Here is a 19,403-nt window from a genome sequence, read left to right as displayed (position 1 = left end):
TTTTTTTAATCATCAAAATTCTATTTATCTCATTTTATTAAATATAGCATTTTTGATTGCTATTTTGTCACTGCTATAGCAAGCTATGAGTGTTTGAAATATGCTATGTAAAGCCTCGGTCACAACCGGCCGTACGTGCTCCTACGGCCGGTCTACGTGCAAAAGACGCAAGAAACGCACGGAGGGCGCACGTGTGACGTGCTGAATTTTGAGCCGTAGACTGGTCGCAGACCGGCCGCAGAGGTTCTTTGTCATGTCAAACAAACTCTACGGGCACTTACGTTTTTTTCAGGATGCAAGACAAACTTATGGCCAACGTGCATCTTTCTCCATGAACAAAAAAAATGCAGCGATTTAGGAAACGCCAAAAATCGCACGGCCAAAAAATCGTACGTCCGGTTGTGACCTAGGCTTAATATATCAATTCATATGTCAAAGTAATGGCCGTAAACGAGATTCATTGAGACCTGTGCGAGACATCGTAGGACGGAAGTAAAACGTACAGCGGAAATCAAAGTGACGAACATCTGCCAACGTTGTCAAAAGACGTGCGCGCCCTCTTTCGAATGCTGACGTAATCAAGCCAGAAGTTTTGTTTGTTTTGATAGCGATCAGGAAAGTTTGAAAAAAGTAGGCAGTAATCGTCATTTAAACTCATTTTTTGTGCAATATTTTGTTTGGAAAACAGTTTTCAAAATGGCGACACTGACACCTGGCTGACACTTCACATTTCAAAGTCTTGCACAAGTCTCGTGAAGATCGCGCGGATAAGCGACGCCTGCGGTGGACCAAACGAACTAAATTCAACATGGCTAAAAACCAAATAGGCTGATGAGTATAATATTTAATTGCAATTAGTTGCCAATACAAGTCACGATATAAGGTTACTAAAACCGAAACTGAATAACACGTTAATTAAGAAATAAAGCAAGTTTAAAAATGACTTCAGTTCCCCTTGAAGTGTTGCCTGTGATACAGCATGAGAAGCAGTTTGAAAAGGCGTATTTGACCGGCATGAAGTGTCTTGAAGAAAGCACAGGTTAACCTTCACACTGCTTGGTTGGTAGTTGTTGTATGATAGGTGATTAACGGCTGGTGGGTTGCAATTGGCAGATAAGCAAATTCGGGAGGAAAAATATGGAAATAAAAATTAAATACAAAACACTAGACAGCCAAGTACATTATTTTTTTATAAATAATTTATAATTAAAAAAGATGGTATATGATTTGGCATGGGATTTGAAAATGTATTGTATACAGACATGGGGATCATCATACAAGTGATGCACTGGGAGGGATTTTGTCAAATATGGCTTGGAGAGATGAATATATCTATTTACACTTGTATGACAAATTGGACTGATGCTCAACATGAAATCTGATCTCACTGTCTAGACTTAGGTTACACATATCAGATGTGTGTCAGCTTTCAGTCACCAAGATCACGTGTGGTAAATTGTAATTTAATGCTAGATTCAGTGGGACTTTTTGCCAGTAAACAGGAAATCATCATGAAAAGAATTCTGTCAAATACGAGGTATCAGATTTTGGGTGTAAACATACCTAAGTGGCCAACGACTTTTAACTAATCATGATATGGTGAATAGTGGATGTACTCACTGGTACATTGCAGGGTGCTGTGAGTGAGGACGTGCTGTTCTCAGTACCAGTTGGATCACTGTGTGTCTGTGTGGTTGTATAGATGGTGAGGGCAGCTGCATGCTCAGGCACCGGGTTCGGCCCTGTGTACTCCTGCCCGGGGTGGGCATACTCGCCGGGCAGCCCATTCTGAGGCGGGGGAGGGGGGTATTGCGCTGGGGCATACGGCTGAGCCATGGCCTCTGGAGGGGCTGGTGCCTCCTGGTTACCCTAGCGAGAGAGAAAGAGAGAGAGAGAGAGATATGTAAAAACTTCAGTCTCAGATATACATCACCACCTATTCACAGTGTAACCAAAAGCACCAGCTTGGTAGTAGCATCAGACAGTATCATAGATAATAAGAGATGACAGAAACAATCACGAATCTGTCCGTCTCAACTCTAATATCACATGATAAGAGGAAATATGGGTGCTAATTTCATGATCGTTCTGATAGAATATCCTGCAGAACCTGCCACAACTGTAACTGACAGATTGAGCCATGGAGATGCACACTGAATATCCTCCGGCAATGAAGACACAAACCCGATCTTGATTAAAGGAACAGAAAGCAGACAGTGATGTAAATCCTTTGTGTAAATTCTACTGAGAGAGAATTCAGGGTGCCACAAACAACCTGTAGCCCGTCTACACTAATGTCATCCATGAATAAAGCAGTACGCCTTCCGGCACATTGTAAGTAATATATGATGCAATTTAGCATATTTTATTTTATTTTTTATTTCCAGCGCAGTGCTGTAAAGAAGCTGAATGGATTTGTACATCATAGTAACTCGCAGAGCACATTACAGCATTGTCATTACTGGTCAGTAGACTTTATTTTGTACCACACTGCTTGATGGATAAACATAGCTCGAGTGAGTAGAAATTGCTCTCCTGGTAAGTACCATGTGGCAGATCAATTATCCAATTTGTTTTTGATTATAACCTTTGATTTAAATGATGGGTTTGTAATACTTGCCACCCCTTTTTCACTTCACAGGCCTGCACGTCCTCATGACACTCTCATTCCCTCTCTATGACTTTTTACATGCTGGAATTCAATGAGTATCTACCTCCTTTATTTAGCTTGCTTGTGATATCTCTTTCCTCACACTGTCTGTCATTCTCTCTGTGTATCAGCATGGAAATGAGAGCACTGCCTCTTTCTTCTCCCTCATTTCTCTCCACTGGAGTGGATGTAAATGAGATATTTTTTTCCTCTCTCTCTCTCTTTCTTTTTTTGCTCTCATTTGTTTTGAATAACAGAGGTACCCAATGTTTTCTCATCCATCTATGAAAATTAGGATACACAAGTGTTTCATTTCTCTCTCTTTGTCTGGCAGCTATTTTGGAAAATGTGCCTTTTTTATTTGGTCATGCCCTTGACTGTAGGAGTGAGCGTGTGTGTTGACTGATGAGGGTTAATTTCTACAGTAGAGTGCAGGTCTGTGCGTGCCTCTGTTTATGTGTTTGTTTGTCTGTGTTGACAGATGAGGGCAACTCTGTGGAGCGGAGTGCTGTTGTCAGCACAGGTGCGGTCGGGTCATCAGTACTCTCGTTGTGTGTGTGTGTGTGTGTGCATGTTGCAGTCGTACAAAGAGCAGCTTGCCTCGAACACCTCATATCAGGGTATTAATATAATACAAATAGGTGGAGACAGGAGGTTGACCACTGCTAAGCTGATGGCAAAGACAAGCAATAACACAGCATATAATCTGGAACTGCTTAATCAGGTTAATAAACTGGGGCACTCCTAATTAATTAATTTCATTGATGAGCTTGAGATGTCAGGCTTTCTGAATCAACAGTACCGGTAGTCACAAACGATTCCCTGTTGGAGCACAATAATTAACAGATACAGTGGGAAGATGGTTAAAGGAGAACCGAAGTCATTTTTAAACTTGCTTTATTTCTTAATTAACGTGTTTTTCAATTACGTTTTCGGTTTTAGTAACCTTATATCGTGACTCATATTGGCAACTAATTGCAATTAAATATTATAGGCCTACTTATCGGCCTATTCGGTTTTTAGCCGTGTTGAATTTAGTTCGTTTGGTCCACAGCAGGCGTCGCTTATCCACGCGATCTTCACGAGACTTGTGCGAGACTTCGAAACGTGAAGTGTCAGCTAGTTTTTTTTTTCTTTCTTTTTTATCAGACATCTAGTTTTTAGGTTTGTTTACCTGACATGTTTCGACGTACGACTGTCGTCTTCCTCAGAGTGTCACCGGATGTTATTGGTGACGCATCTTTTTATCTGTAAGCGAAGCCCGAGGACCATCAACCGGGATGAGGGAGCATACATGCTCTCCCATACCTGGAGTGCCATCTTGCAGGGGACGAACAGACAGTAGAAGGCGTGACCGACCTGTCAAACCAGACAGGAAGGCCACGCCTTCGGAAACATCAGCTGATAAAAGATGCGTCACCAATAACATCCGGTGACACTCTGAGGAAGACGACAGTCGTACGTTGAAACATGTCAGGTAAACAAACCTAAAAACTAGATCTCATCTCATTATCTCTAGCCGCTTTATCCTTCTACAGGGTCGCAGGCAAGCTGGAGCCTATCCCAGCTGACTACGGGCAAAAGGCGGGGTACACCCTAGACAAGTCGCCAGGTTATCACAGGGCTGACACATAGACACAGACAACCATTCACACTCACATTTACACCTACGGTCAATTTAGAGTCACCAGTTAACCTAACCTGCATGTCTTTGGACTGTGGGGGAAACCGGAGCACCCGGAGGAAACCCACGTGGACACGGGGGGAACATGCAAACTCCGCACAGAAAGGCCCTCGCCGGCCCCGGGGCTCGAACCCAGGACCTTCTTGCTGTGAGGCGACAGCGCTAACCACTACACCACCTCCTAAAAACTAGATGTCTGATAAAAAAGAAAAAAAAAACTAACTATATTTAATATAAGACATAATGAACGTAATCGAAAGGTGAAATGTCAGCGCCGCCATTTTGAAAACTATTTTCCAAAAGAAATATTGCACAAAAAAAAAAAAAAGAGTTTAAATGACAATAACTGTCTACTTTTTTCAAACTTTCCTGATTGCTATCAAAACAAACAAAACTTCCGGCTTGATTACATCAGCATTCGAAAGAGGGCGCGCGCGTCTTTTGACAACGTTGGCAGATGTTCGTCACTGATTTCTGCTGTACATTTTACTTCCGTCCTACAATGTCTCGCACAGGTCTCAACGAATCTCGTTTACGTCCATTGTTTTGACATATGGACTGATATATTACAGAGCGTATTTCAAATACTCATAACTTGCTATAGCAGTGACAAAATAGCTATCAAAAATGCATTCCTATATTTAATAAAATGAGATAAATAGAATGTTGATAATATAAAAAAAATTGCCTTCAGTTCTCCTTTAAACTATAGATTCAAAAATATCTTCATGCTTCTTCATTACAACATGGGCGTGATACAGATGAAATCCCGTACAACGCCTACAAGATACCTCATTCTCATTAAGAGATAATGGGTAATGAAAAAAAATTAAGTTGTGAAGGGAAGCATTGCAAGTTTTTTTTTTTCTCAACAATCTTTTATCCAGGACCTATTGCATGGTGAAATCAAGCTTTTTTTCCTGCCCTTTTCCTTGATTACTATTAACCTTTTTGTTTCACTGACTAAGCAGCATTAGGCAGCAGCAGTGGGCTGCAGAAATGGCCTGCAGAAGTCTACAGTTTAATAGGAGTGGAGAGAATTGCATTAATGCAAATGTAGTGGAAACAATGAGAGGCCTGGCCATTGACATGTTGGCAAACAAATGAGACCGTCCTCTCAATTAGGGCCAATGCTCCATTATCCAAATGAAAAACGCACTCGTCCATGACTTACACACGATGGCCAGGCATGGAGAGTGACTGAAAGAGAGTGAAAGACAAAACAAAGACAGATCCAGAATGAGTAAGCGAGACAAAGACCTTTTTCAAGGGGTCAGTAAGAAAACCAGGGACACTCGTTTTCAAGTCGTTCAGTTTTTTAAATTCATTTTATGATTGTAGTAATCTTGATGCACTTCATGCTACGTGACACTCCCTGTCTGTGTGTGACTTGCTGCACAAACCATAGTTTAATTTACTGTGTGATTGTTTGTACTCCAAATAATGGGGAAGCCATGGCCTAAAGGTTAGAGAGACAGCTTTGGAACCAAAAGGTTGCCGGTTGATTCCCTGAACCAGCAGGAATAGCTGAAGTGCCCTTGAGCAAGGCACCTAACCCCCAGGCTGCTCTGGGTACGTTGTACGTCACTCTGGATAAGAGCGTCTGCTAAATGCCTGTAATGTAATGTAAATATTAGACCAGATATGCTTTTTTTAAACACTGAGTATTACCAAACCACTTTTTGGTTTGCAGTACATTTTGAAGCCAGAATCCCTGCACGTAACTTATATCGTAGTTGGACATTCATTCAAATATAAGGAACACAGCCAGAAGTGATGCACAGATAGAAATGAAAGGAAAAACTCACATAATGCCTTAGTAAGACATTGAGTTCTCATGAGCCTCCAAGACAGCATAAATGTTCTTTGACACACATTTTACAAGTCTCTGGAACAACTAGGGGAATGAACATGGTTCTTCCAAAAGGTTTTCCCTTAACTGGTGTTTGGAGGATGGTGGTGGAGAGTGCTGTTTAACGTATCAGTTCAAAATCTCACCTTGGATCAAGATCTGGTGACTGAAGACCATAATATAGGAGTTACATCATTTTCATACTCATTAAACCATTCACCAAGCCCTCATGGCTTGTTAATAGAGATGAGGTCATCTTAAAAGAAGAAGAACAACAGCAACAACTTTATGAAATTCCTCTCTGCATTTAACCCATCTGAAGCAGTGAACACATGCATGCACACACACATGAGCAATGAGTACACACACATACCCAGAGCAGTGGGCAGCCATGCTAACAGGGCCCGGGGAGCAGTTGGGGGGGTAGGTGCCTCACTCAAGGGCACCTCAGCCTAAGGCGGCCCCATGGTAACCTCACCACATGTCTTTGGACTGTAGGGGAAACCGGAGCACCCAGAAGAAACCCACGCAGACATGGGGAGAACATGCAAACTCCACACAGAAAGGCCCTTGCCGGCCACTGGGCTCGAACCCAGAACCTTCTTGCTGTGAGGTGACAGTGCTAACCACTACATCATTGTGCTTTTACACAGGCACCGGGAACAAGTTGTGCCTGGAACAAGTTGTGCCTACTTTCCTTTGTGTTTACACGCTCACTCTTTATTGGTGGCAATCCAGAGGTTAGACAGGTGATAGACTGGTACCAAAAATTAAAAAAAAGTGCTTATTTAAGGAGTTAAAGGCATTTTTGAGACAAAGTCGGCAAACAGTCTTATTTTGTCAATTTGGGTGTGCCGAATTCAAATCTGCAATATGCCGAGCTCTATCTGACCTCTGTTAACCTCTAGAGGTCATTGAACTTTGGGCCTGTAAACGTCTCAGCTGAACCCAGTTTCTCAGCTTTCTAAGGAATGAAATGTACTAAAATGATTAATGAAGTTAGCAAATGGCCTTGTTTGTTAAATGTTTGGGTGCTGAATTCATTTTTCATTTGTAAAACGACATATGACCTCTGATAACCTCAAGGTCATTAAACTTGGCCTATTGGCCTATGCATTTAACGGCATTTTTAAACTGACTTTACTCCCCCAAAAAGAATATGAACAGACAAAAAACAAATAGAAAGGAACAAATACAACATTAAATGCCAGTCCATGTACATGTGACTTACTTTTCACAATGAGAATGCCTAGGCGATCACCTTACATAACATTGCATTACATTTAGCTGTTATTGTTTATACAAAGCTACTGAAAAAAGGACAGATTCAGCAGCATACAAAATGTGGGGGCATACAGGGTATACAGGTTAATCAGGGTTAGTATATATGAGAGTTTTTTTCTTTGTTGTTTGTTTTTTGTTTTGTTTTAAACGGGGTAAAGCCTTTACAAAAAACAAACAACAAAGAAAAAAACTCTCATATATACTAACCCTGATTAACCTGTATACCCTGTATGCCCCCACATTTTGTATGCTGCTGAATCTGTCCTTTTTTCAGTAGCTTTGTATAAACAATAACCGCTAAATGTAATGCAATGTTATGTAAGGTGATCGCCTAGGCATTCTCATTGTGAAAAGTAAGTCACATGTACATGGACTGGCATTTAATGTTGCATTTGTTCCTTTCTATTTGTTTTTTGTCTGTTCATATTCTTTTTGGGGGAGTAAAGTCAGTTTAAAAATGCCGTTAAATGCATAGGCCTATAGGCCAAGTTTAATGACCTTGAGGTTATCAGAGGTCATATGTCGTTTTACAAATGAAAAATGAATTCAGCACCCAAACATTTAACAAACAAGGCCATTTGTTAACTTCATTAATCATTTTAGTACATTTCATTCCTTAGAAAGCTGAGAAACTGGGTTCAGCTGAGACGTTTACAGGCCCAAAGTTCAATGACCTCTAGAGGTCAACAGAGGTCAGATAGAGCTCGGCATATTGCAGATTTGAATTCGGCACACCCAAATTGACAAAATAAGACTGTTTGCCGACTTTGTCTCAAAAATGCCTTTGGGTGTCACAATTCTGGATTTTGGTACCAGTCTATGAACACAAAAGTGTGCATGTGCAAATCAGTGATCAGAAACTTGTTTTAGATGTCCTCTTGCTGCTCGTTTCTGCTTAAACATTTGGTGATTTGGCAGTAAATCAGCTCGTTGCAGCCCAATTTCTCCAAATCCAACTGGGTATCTGTATCTCCCCACAACTGGATGAGGGTAAGAACTTCTTCTTTAATCCAGTTATCACTGCGATTGGCTTGGGAATCACTTGACTCCATCATTTAAAGGTGGAGAAGTTTGACAAGGAACAGCACTTGAGAAGAACTGACAATTGAACTTGCTGCAAAGCGGTCTTGTCTGGATGATAAATGACCCGGATGAATGCTACCGCACACATGTAAGCCCTCCTACTTGCCAACGATTGTGTTTAGATGGTAAACAGGAGCAAGTTGTGCCCAGAACAAGATATTCTGGAGCAAGTTGTGCCACCTCGTAAAACGGAGCAAGCTGCACCCACGGGTGCCAAATTGTTCTGGAACAAATCGTGTTTAGACAGGCTGTTCCACCAGGGAAACTTGTTCTGGGAGAAACTTATTCCAGTGCAAGTGCCCATGGAAAAGCAGGTTTAGAAGAGACTTCTCACATCAGGATAGACATGTTAATAGGATAACAGTGATCATTCAGAAGAACTTTGGGTTGATTTGCAGTAACTCGTCTATCGAAGGGGACAAGTGGACCCACACCATGCCAGCAAGATGACTCCTACAGCACAACAGAACCACTTTTCCTTAAATTTGTCACCCTTCTGTACACACACACACACACACACACACACACACACACACACACACACCATTTTATATTACAGGTGTGCACAATGACAGGTTCTTTCTTTCATCTTTCATTTTTGCAGGTTGTGTTTGATTAAACTTTACTGAGGTGATGTGCTGGTGATTTTTTTCCCTTAAAGGATAAGGCAACTTTTGTACAAAATCACCACAAATAGATAGATAAATATATAAAGTAATCGATCATGGAATTTATAGAGAAAGAACAGACCGCATAACAGTATCTTTTAACTTTTAATAATCTGGGCTTGCGCTGAGCTCAGCGAAGATGCGTTCCGCCATATTGATCTACTGCGTGACGTCATGCGGCCCACCACTGAAAAGAACTCTTCAGTGCTTCATGGTAATAAGGTAAAAAACCAGTACAATCGCTTCTTCAAAGTTTCACCAAATGGTTTTATTTATGCAACTTAAAGCTCATAATACTGTATAACTTTGGTTGAGTAAAAACACGGAGCAAAAACATGGCTGAATCCTGAATGACTCCTATTTGGATTTGTCCTACCAAGCCTACTGCGCATGCGTGAAGCGGCTCGGCTCGGTTTTCCCTTTCGGGCGCTCTCGTTTTCTGTTAGAATTTGGTAAAGAAAAAAAAAATATATTATTTACCAGCTTACCGGGTCCATGAACATAAATCTGACAGCTGACAAGGTCGGGATAGAAACGAATCGAATACAAGCCACCCGCCGAGACTCCTAATCACAGTGATCTGCTTGTAAACACTGTTTTCATGGGCCCAGTGACATCACAGATCAGAGAGAGGCGCATTAACGAAAGATTCTGATTGGTTTATAGTTGCCCACAATCTCAAAATGGCTGACTCCTCCAACTTTGACTCCTCTGTGTCAATTCATGATTTCAAAGTTAAAAATATTTTTTCATGTTCGATATATAATGGAAATAATTAATGGAATTGATTACGTATATGTTTTTCTCCTATTACACACCTGGTTTTGTACAAAAGTTGCCTTTTCCTTTAAATCTCACAAATAAAACACTGTTATGGATGGGGTGATATCAAAAGAGATGATACCTTTTCAGCCAGTTATACAGTATTACTGTATATATTTCAGCACCAAGATTTGTGCTAAAGCTTGTAGTAAATAAAAAAAGAAGAATGAGAGGGAGGAAGAGAAAAACAATGTGCAGCTCATTAGCTTTCACTGTTAAAATGTGTCGCTTGTTTAAAAATAGAACCACTGTATTTGGGACCTTCTGTAAGCTATATGGTTTGAGTTTCACACTAATACTGATACGGTATGAAAGTGTAAGCATTATTCGATCAGAAAACAATAAAAGCCATGAGCAGGCTACAACTGAGTTTTTGACCTAGAATATGGGCGATTGCAACCTCAGACTCAAAACAATAAAAAGTCATATTCTGTGCAGCTCTGTGCACGTGTCCCAATATTGTGTCCCAGTAGGGGACCAGTCTGGGGTGCTGTATCAGAAATTTGACGAGCTATTTTGACATGTACAGATGTTCTATTGAGTCGATGTGTGAGTATGCCTTTCTCTGCCAATGCATCTGTATAGCTATCATTCTCGATTCTTCTGCTTTCTTCTGTCCCTTCTTTCCATCTCTTTCTCTTTTTATGTTGTGCTTCCAAAGCTGTGTCTTGCTCTCTCTGTGGTGATGTCAGAAAAAAAAAAAAGTGGTCGTAGCCTGAGGAAGGTATTGTAATTCACTGAAACATCGAGTGTTATTGATGCACTTCCCTGCCTCAAAGCACCAGCAGAGGAGAGGGCTGTCCAGGCGGTCTGAAAAACAGCACATAAAGCAGGCAGAGAGGGCATGAATGTGGCCCTGCCAGGGCTCTGAGGAGGGGCGGGGGTTCACAAAACCATAAAGTCGGTAGAAAATGTCTGCTGCTCAACATTACATTATTATTGCTCAGCGTGTGGACTCCATCCCATGAAATATTCAGAGAGGTAAATGGAGGCACAAGCAACATTTTCCAAAGCCAAACTAAGTGCAAGAGAGCAGCTTCCTTTGCATCAGGTGGGTGGGTGGTGAGCTGCCCAATACACTGCAACATACCATCATGCCGCAATTTTTCCACCACTATATATTTTTTTAATTATATTTTATTTTGTTCCCGCACCTGCAAAGCGTGCAATGTACTCAGTCTTTCCTAACAGCTGTGCTGTGAACAGTAGGTTCTATTTCTGCCATGCTGACCTATGATTTTCCATTTACTCTCATTCCATTTGTTTTTGAAAAGGTTAAAAGAGAGTGACCTGGGAAAGCTAATGCCTGATTACTTCCCATTAGTCCAGTATGTGGTCACTGAGAGCCTGTGCGATGCCTTAAACCCATAACTAGCACACAGAGTACAAATAGCAAATTCGAATGCAATGGACCTGTCCATCATATCGGTGGACGGAAAGTGGCCACTTTATGATGGGGGTGTGCAGAGAGATGAAAAAAGGAGGGATGAGATAGGAGGTCTGCTGCGACTTACTTGAAATAATCTTGCCTCAAGTATTTGTATGTGCAGGAAAGGCTAGCATCGTCGACAGACACGGGGTGTTGCTCCCTACTGCAGTGCTGAAAAGAGTTCAGCACGGCAGCCAGCTCCCATGTTATACACACTCAAAAGACTGCCAATGCTGAACTCCTGCCTTTGTTGCCAATCCAAAGAGCTTTCCTTTTCACTAAAGTTTCTACAGTGCAGACAATACAGAGTTTAGAAGTTGTATCGAACTTTCTCTGTGATTTGTAGTCTATAACACTTGTTCTGTGAAGTGACAGAGCAAACACATACATCAACAAACAATTTAAAAAAATATTACACTATGATGTGATTTGAAATGGTAGCAAAAATAAATTCTCACACTACACCATATCTCAACCTTCACCTAATAAAGCGAGACTGAGAGGCTATCAACCCCAGAGCTCCCTCGGCTAAATAAAACACATCATGGAGTTGGAGGAAGGAAAAGAAAAAAAAAATCTCCTGCCTAGAGGTTTTATTTCTGATAAACTTAAATCAGCTACTGATATTTAATACAGTTCTCCACTGCTTCGCTTTTAATTCACTTAGTGCCCTTTCCATATAGTTCTGCAGGTCCGATGTCTGACAGTTTATAAATGTGAAAGAGAGGGAGCCAGAGAAAGAGAGAGAGTTGAAAGTGAGGAGAGGAAGAAAGGATCTCCATCATGGTGACTGAAGTGATGCCACAGTAAAAACATCCCCAGATCCTTGTCGACAAATTGCGCTGGTAAATGATTTCTCCGATGAGCTAAATCGTATTATCTGTCCCTCCCCTCTCTCTCCACCATCTCTCAGCTGAATCAGTGCCAAGCGGCCAAGTGATCGCACGATAAATGAGTTTATTTCCCCTAAGAAAGGGATCGAGGGAGTGGGTTGGAACAGACAACTACGCTTCTCATCTTAACATTTAACCCCTCGTATACGAGGTAGCTTGGTACATCAACAACCATTCTGTGCAACACACCTGGGGCAACTACAAATACTCTCGTGCTTATTTTTAAAACTAAAACACGTTTTTTTTAAAAGTTGCTATGCGTCTGGGTGTTCAGGAAAAGCAGCAGCCGTGCAGTGCGAATGTCCTTTAGCTGGAACACCAGAGGAAACCTAAGTGAACTCCTGAGCAAGGAGGAGAGAGTATGCACAGCGTGGTGCGTTAAGTTTGAGATGCTTCCAGAGTGAGTTTGACAGGCGTGTAAGTGACTGTCAGAGTGCCAGCGGTGATAGAAAGCCTGCTCCATGCACTACGACATTAACTTGACCATATCAGTGGCTTAACATTCACCTCTGAGTCATCTACAGTCAGTTTCACATGCACATGCTATTAAGCTGGCAGTGTTGTATTTGACAGCTATTGGAGGGGAAAACAAATTACATCCAGTGAGTATAAAAAAAAAATAATGCAATTAATTAATCTGAATTTAACTAGGGGCAGGGGCCCATAGCCTGGACTGTTTACAACACGACAGCAGGCTCCTGTGTCTTTTAATGACTCATATGATCCTGCCAGCCCTGAATCACAGTCAGAACAGTATAGGCTGCTTGAGGGGGTATGGGCTTTGGGGAGAGGGTTGTGAAAGCCAGGTTCTTCTGTGCGTGTGTGTGTGTGTGTGTGTGTGCTAAGAGAGCAAGGTGTAGTTGGGGCCAGGCATTATCGATCCTTTCTCAGCAGAGCGCTTCCATAGCCGTGGGCCCTGCGCCACACCTCCAGACTGATTACTGACGAGCACTCTGCTAGTGCAAATTGGATTGAAAAAAACAAAAAACAAAACTCCCAACCACACTTAGGGAGTCATTTCCAAGACTACCATCATCATCTCCTCCTCCTCCTCCTCCTCTAGCAGCCAAGCTGAAGGCCCTCCCCATGCCCACAGGCACACTGGGTACCAAGTGTGTGTTTGAATATCTATGACAAGACCTACACCCTAAAGGCCGGGCTCTCCCTTGAAAATAGAGATGCAGTGCAATCTTATATGTGTCACTGCTACATTTCAGTGACTCTCTCGGGCTCATAGTGTCAGTCTGTGCCTTGAAAGTAATATATTTTTGTGCAGATTTTCCTCCACCTCCTGGCGTGCACATGTGTAATCTTGTGTAAGACTGCAAGCCTTAGTGGTGTGTCTGTGCCAGTTATTTACAACACTATGACAGAATAGTTGTATCATGGGTAATATTTAGCGGCATGGCAGTGCCATAGTTACAATGGGTTCAAATGGCAGATGCAGTGGCAGTGCTGTTATTCTACTGTTTTTCCTCATGACAGCACTCTCTGGTGACATGAGTGTGTGGAGCGTGTCTGAGTGATTTCCCTCGTAGATGGAAAACAGGGCCGCAGTTCCATGTCGCCTCTCGGAGCAAGTAGGAAAGGAGACAAAGGTACGAGGAGGAGGGAGTAAATATGTGAGCATCACTCCCTATACTTCATGCAGCTATAATATTCTACTCGGTTTCAGTTGGCTGATGAAGAGAGAGACACGACATATGCCGTGGAGGTCTATAAATCTTTTTTTCTTTCTCTCACACGCCTCACTTCCATGCTTTCTCTCTCAAAGGGTCAACTTTTAGCAGAGTTCTCAATTGGGGGATGGAGCTGTTTCTTGATATGCAGACTCTGAAAATTAAAATGACTAATAACACCTCCTCCTCCTCCTCCTCACTACCCCATGTTCCCTTGTGTTCCTCATGCCCGTGTGTTTGCGAGATCCTTACAGTGCACTCAGAGGACCCAAGCACATGCTTCCAAATCCTCAAACCTCCTTATGTGTGTGTGTGTGTGTGTGTGTGTGTGTGTGTGTGTCCTCTAAAGCAGTAAACAAGCATAACAGACTGTTTCTCTTCCTTCAAAGAGAGTTCAGAGTATCACATAAATAAGACATGTTATACTCTTTTGAAGTCCAGTAAGAGCAAAGAAAGTTATAATTAAAAGGAACACAAGGAACGACATCCCTGCTGGCATTTCTATATTATGAATGCCACACACCACCACCACCACCACCATTACCACAGTCAAGAACATGCAGATATGCGTGCAAACACCCATAGCCCACCCCGGACTAGTGCATAAACAGAAACGGATGCTTAATATTGGTGCCGAGTTTCAGACTTCAGACAGCAGGAAAGACCAGAGGGATAATTTCACAAAACACAGCAGACATTTAGGCAGTAAACAAAAATACCAGCGGTATAGCTGGATCCATTTTAATTAGACAAATCACACCATTTTCCTCTTCTACTCTTAATTCTCTTCTCTCCTACTTCCTATTCCCTAGTTAAAATGTTACAGCTTCTACTAATAAAAGAGTGCACTGTTCCACAGTGACAAATCCATTTGGAGCAGTTTGGAATAATTTACTTTTGATCTTCTAGTAATTACAAAAAAAAAAAAAACCAACAACAACAAAAAAACAACAACAACAACAACAACCTATACAGCAGATAAGTCTAAAAATGCAGTTTTGTGAATGGTCCTATCCATGTAGGGTAGGATCATCCCTAAAAGTTACACTTCCCAATAATAGTTTTGTTCACATCTCATCCTTTCTTCAGTGTAGCCTGGGCCCGCCCATCCTAAGCGTGACGCAACACGAGGGCCTGTTCCGAGCTTAGTCTGGCCAGGCAAGGTATCTACAGCTCTTCCAAGCTCCCGAAAAATCGGGAGCCAATCAACTTTGAGCATCTCCAACGGCCCTGGGTAGAGGCGTGTTCAAGGCAGTGACGTACATGTAGTAGAACTGCGACCGGAAGCCATAGATTGTTTACAGAATCTATGCCGGAAGCGCTTCATTCACATCACGAACATGGAGCAGCGGCAAGCCTTTGACACAGAGGTAGATGCTGTATTGAAAGCATTCAACGGGAAGTTCTCATTGAAAACGGAGCAAAGAGCAGCCCTGGAGGTATTTATTCTCCTCCTTCTTCTTCCTGTTACTCAAGCAGTTTCCGTCGCGTCACATACGTCAGAGGAAAGAGTGATGTGATTGGTTTAAGCTTCGTCACAGCCTTTTCTGGCTTCGACCAGTAGCAAACTGAGGCATTTCAGGGAGGCGGGTCAACCACGCGCTTTGGGAAACGGTTGGGCTTAATATCTTTGCCAGACCAAATGCTCGCAGAGCTTTGAAGTCGCGTTAGCCAGACTATCTTCAGTTGATACCCAAGAACTGCTGCTGGACTAATCAAGATAATCCATTCAAAACACATAGTATTGTCTGACATTATAGTATATAGTTGTAGCACCCTATTATCTGGTGTCACCTAAAAGAGGATGGATTCCCTGTGACCTCTGACTCGCTCATTCGGGGTCTAAATGTACATCTGTAAAACTGCTTTGTGACAATTGATCAAAGTGCGAGACAAATGGATTCAGATCAACTGAATGAAACGAACGTGGTGAATAGAAGAGAGATGCGTGCAAAATACAAAGAGGCATGGGAAAGCTAATGTCGGAGATATTATCCTTTTCACGTCTTTTATATTAACGTTGTAACAACATTGATTGTGGCAATCAATGTCCATGTTAGCGAAGCAATGTAAAATAAACGTGTTAAGGGATGGAATACATTATGGATGGAATTTTCCATGAAGCCTGATAAAATATTAAGAAAAATGAACATCATTTCATGGTTCTAAGTGTCAAGTGGGACATGGTGATGAGGAGTGAAAGCTAATGGAGGTCCATTACACGCATGAGCAAAAACACTGCTCTTTTCTATTCTGCCTGGGTTATATACTGGTTACTTCCTATTCCTGTAATGTGCCAAGTCATGGAAGCAGCCATGTGATCAACAGTGAGCAGTTAACATATTACTCCTTCTTCTTGTCTTACTAGCAAAAGACAGAAATGTTACTTTTTCATGAAGATCCATTAAAACTAGAGGAAGCCATGGCCTAAAGGTTAGAGAAGCAGCTTTGGGACCAAAAGGTTGTTGGTTTGATTCCCTGGGCCAGCAGGAATAGCTGAAGTGCCCTTGAGCAAGGCACCTGCTCCCCAGGCTGCTCTGGGTATGTTGTACGTCGCTCTGGATAAGATAAGAGTGTCTGCTAAATGCCGTTAATGTAATTAAAACTACACTTTTCAGAAACATAATTAAGTACATATCAAAGTTCCAAAGAACAGATCGCAAAACACTGACGTGAGCTTGACCAAGGCCTAATCCGTCTCACCACCATCCTCCTCTCAGCTCTACCTGAGCACCTTCATCATTCCTTCTGTCTGATTCACTTTGTCCTCTGACAACAGTTTTTAATAACTTTTATTAATTAGGGCTGTCCAATGGCCTGTCAGGAGAATATTATTTCATTCAGGGATCATTAGGCTGTCCTGTTACTTCAATGAAAGGAAGGGAAGGAAAAGTCAGAGACAAAGAAAGGAAAGAGTATGGAGAGAAATAGAGGTAGAGAGAAGGAAAGAGATCTATATTTCTTATGTAAAGACCTGCTACGCTGACAGCCGTATTAGCATGATTAAATGCACAAACTTGCATGCATAAAAATTCACAAAAACACAGTCATTGTAGAAATATTACTTTCAATCTAAGATTAGATTTTAAAAAACAAAAAAATTAAAATATCAGGTGATTAAACTGGAACTGATAAGAAAACGTAAAGTTAACATTTATAACTTCAAGCTAATTGTTATGATTTTATAAGCGTGCAGCTATTTTGTACAAAACACACACACACACACACACACACTCTCAAATATTCTACACAACACCTGCAGTGCTGCAGTAATGTACGTAGCTATTACAGTGATTAAAGACTTGAAAAGAGCAATTAAAGAATGTACATGTCCTCTAAAATACACACCATCTGGTTAAAGTGTTGTACCTAATTTCCTGTAGAAAAGCATTTGTATTTTTCTTTTGATCTTAATGGGCTGAAAATGTGTGCTTTCTTCCCCTCATTTATCAGCACTTCATTTGTATGGTACTCATCACCGCTACATTGGAGCAACTGTGTTAAAGTGCAGTAATGTGGAACTTCAGTGGAAGAAACTGAGGCTACATCCACACGACAACGGCAACGAGATGTTATTAAAAAAAAATATCGTGTCCACATGGGCAACGGATCAGTAAAATATCAGGTACATATGGCAACGCAACGCTTGCTGAAAATGATGCAATACACATGCCACACCTCTAGGGGCGCTGTAAGACGGTCCCTTCGGAGACACCAGAACAATAGAAGTAGTAAGGACGCATGCGCATAAACTATTATGCATGAGACTTCATATTAGCCACAAAGTCAGAAAAATCTGTTCGTAAAATTACATTATAATGACCAAATACAATGAAAAGTATTTTTCCAGTCTCACCTGTGAAAGGTAATCCCATATGATCTCGTTTGGACGGCAAACCTGTTGGTACAGTTAAACGCAGCACATGAATGAGGCATCTTTATTCTCCGCTTTGACCCATCCAATATGGCGGCGAGGATGACGTATGATTCTACGCGGAAGGCGGCGTCTTTAATGGTCCGGAATAAATTGAATGCTACACGTTGATGGATTAATTTGTTCTTCTACGCCCTTTTTGAGGAATGTATTGTAGGACTTAAACCAACATCTGAAGAGGTGAGATCGCTCCTTTTTTTCCCTATTTTTGCTGGCGGGATTGACTCTGCCCTAAGAGCTATTCTCTCTCTCTCTCTCTTTGCACCATTACACAATAAATATTCACAGTGAAAATATTTTGTAAGCGCGTTTCATGAACCAAGTTATAGGATTTGTTGACAACTCGCATCGAGTTCGTTACACTTCTACCCGGCGTGAAGCACATGTGGTTGTGACGTCATCGTAAACAAATGCGTTCTACTCATCCAGACGACTTCGCAATGGTGCCATTGTCAGATCTTTCCACTCTGGAACCCGTTCTCAAAAGATTTCGTTTTGGGGCACCCAAAACGCCGGTGCCGTGTGGACGCCAGGCTGAAACGATAAACAATTTTATCGGATTCACCTGAATCCGTTGCCGTGTGGACAGGGCCTGAGGCTACATCCACACGACAACGGCAACGAGATTTTATTTAAAAAAATATCGCGTCCACATGGGCAACGGATCAGTAAAATATCAGGTACATATGGCAACACAACGCTTGCTGAAAACGATGCAATACACATGCCACACCTCTAGGGGCGCTGTAAGACGGTCCCATCGGAGACACCAGAACAATAGAAGAAGTAGACGCACGCGCATAAACCCCTTCTTCTACCCGGTGTGAAGCACTGTCAGGAACAAACACACAACAACAAGAAGATGGCTGCGACTACGTGAGGAAATCGTGCCTTCTGTGTGTACAAATTAGTTTTATTAGTGTGCATAATTTTATATAACTTAATTTTCTTATTGTGTGTGAACATTTTGAAAAGCATTTTTATAGAATTTATATAACTTTTTATATTGTGTGTGAACATTTTGAAAAGCAGTCTTATCCAATAAAAAAAGAAATTCAAGAAATGGTTCAGTTACTTGTTTATTTAAAAGAAAAGCTGTATACAAAAGTGAATGCAATGCAGTGGTTCATACAAAACAGCGAGAGTGCTGCTTGTTCTAGTCATGTGGTTGTGACGTCATCATAAACAAATCCGTTCTACTCATCCAGACGACTTCGCAACGGCGCCGTTGCCAGATTTTTCCACTCTGGAACCCGTTCTCAAAAAATATCGTTGTGGGGCACCCAAAACGCCGGTGCCGTGTGGACGCCAGGCCGAAACAATAAACAATTTTATCAGATTCACCTGAATCCGTTGCCGTGTGGACAGGGCCTAAGTGACGTTCGCATTTCACACAGAAGGCACGATTTCCTCGCGTAGTCGCAG

At 41.8% G+C, this 19,403-nt stretch overlaps 1 protein-coding gene across 1 annotated transcript in view; it reads right to left on the bottom strand.

Moving 5' to 3' along the window:
- The window catches only part of rbfox3a (RNA binding fox-1 homolog 3a), a 162,927-nt gene that overhangs the window by 63,571 nt on the left and 79,953 nt on the right, over nucleotides 1–19,403 (bottom strand). Inside the window, exon 2 of the mRNA XM_060939027.1 lies at nucleotides 1,621–1,869. Within this exon, the coding sequence (XP_060795010.1) occupies nucleotides 1,621–1,836 (216 nt within the window). The 5' untranslated portion in view covers nucleotides 1,837–1,869. The remainder of the gene's footprint in view (nucleotides 1–1,620; nucleotides 1,870–19,403) is intronic.

The sequence above is a fragment of the Neoarius graeffei genome, chromosome 14 (genome assembly GCF_027579695.1).
Source record: "Neoarius graeffei isolate fNeoGra1 chromosome 14, fNeoGra1.pri, whole genome shotgun sequence".
Lineage (NCBI taxonomy): Eukaryota > Metazoa > Chordata > Actinopteri > Siluriformes > Ariidae > Neoarius > Neoarius graeffei.
Note: the sequence above shows the minus strand (reverse complement) of the source record. Positions and strands in the feature narration are given on the sequence as shown.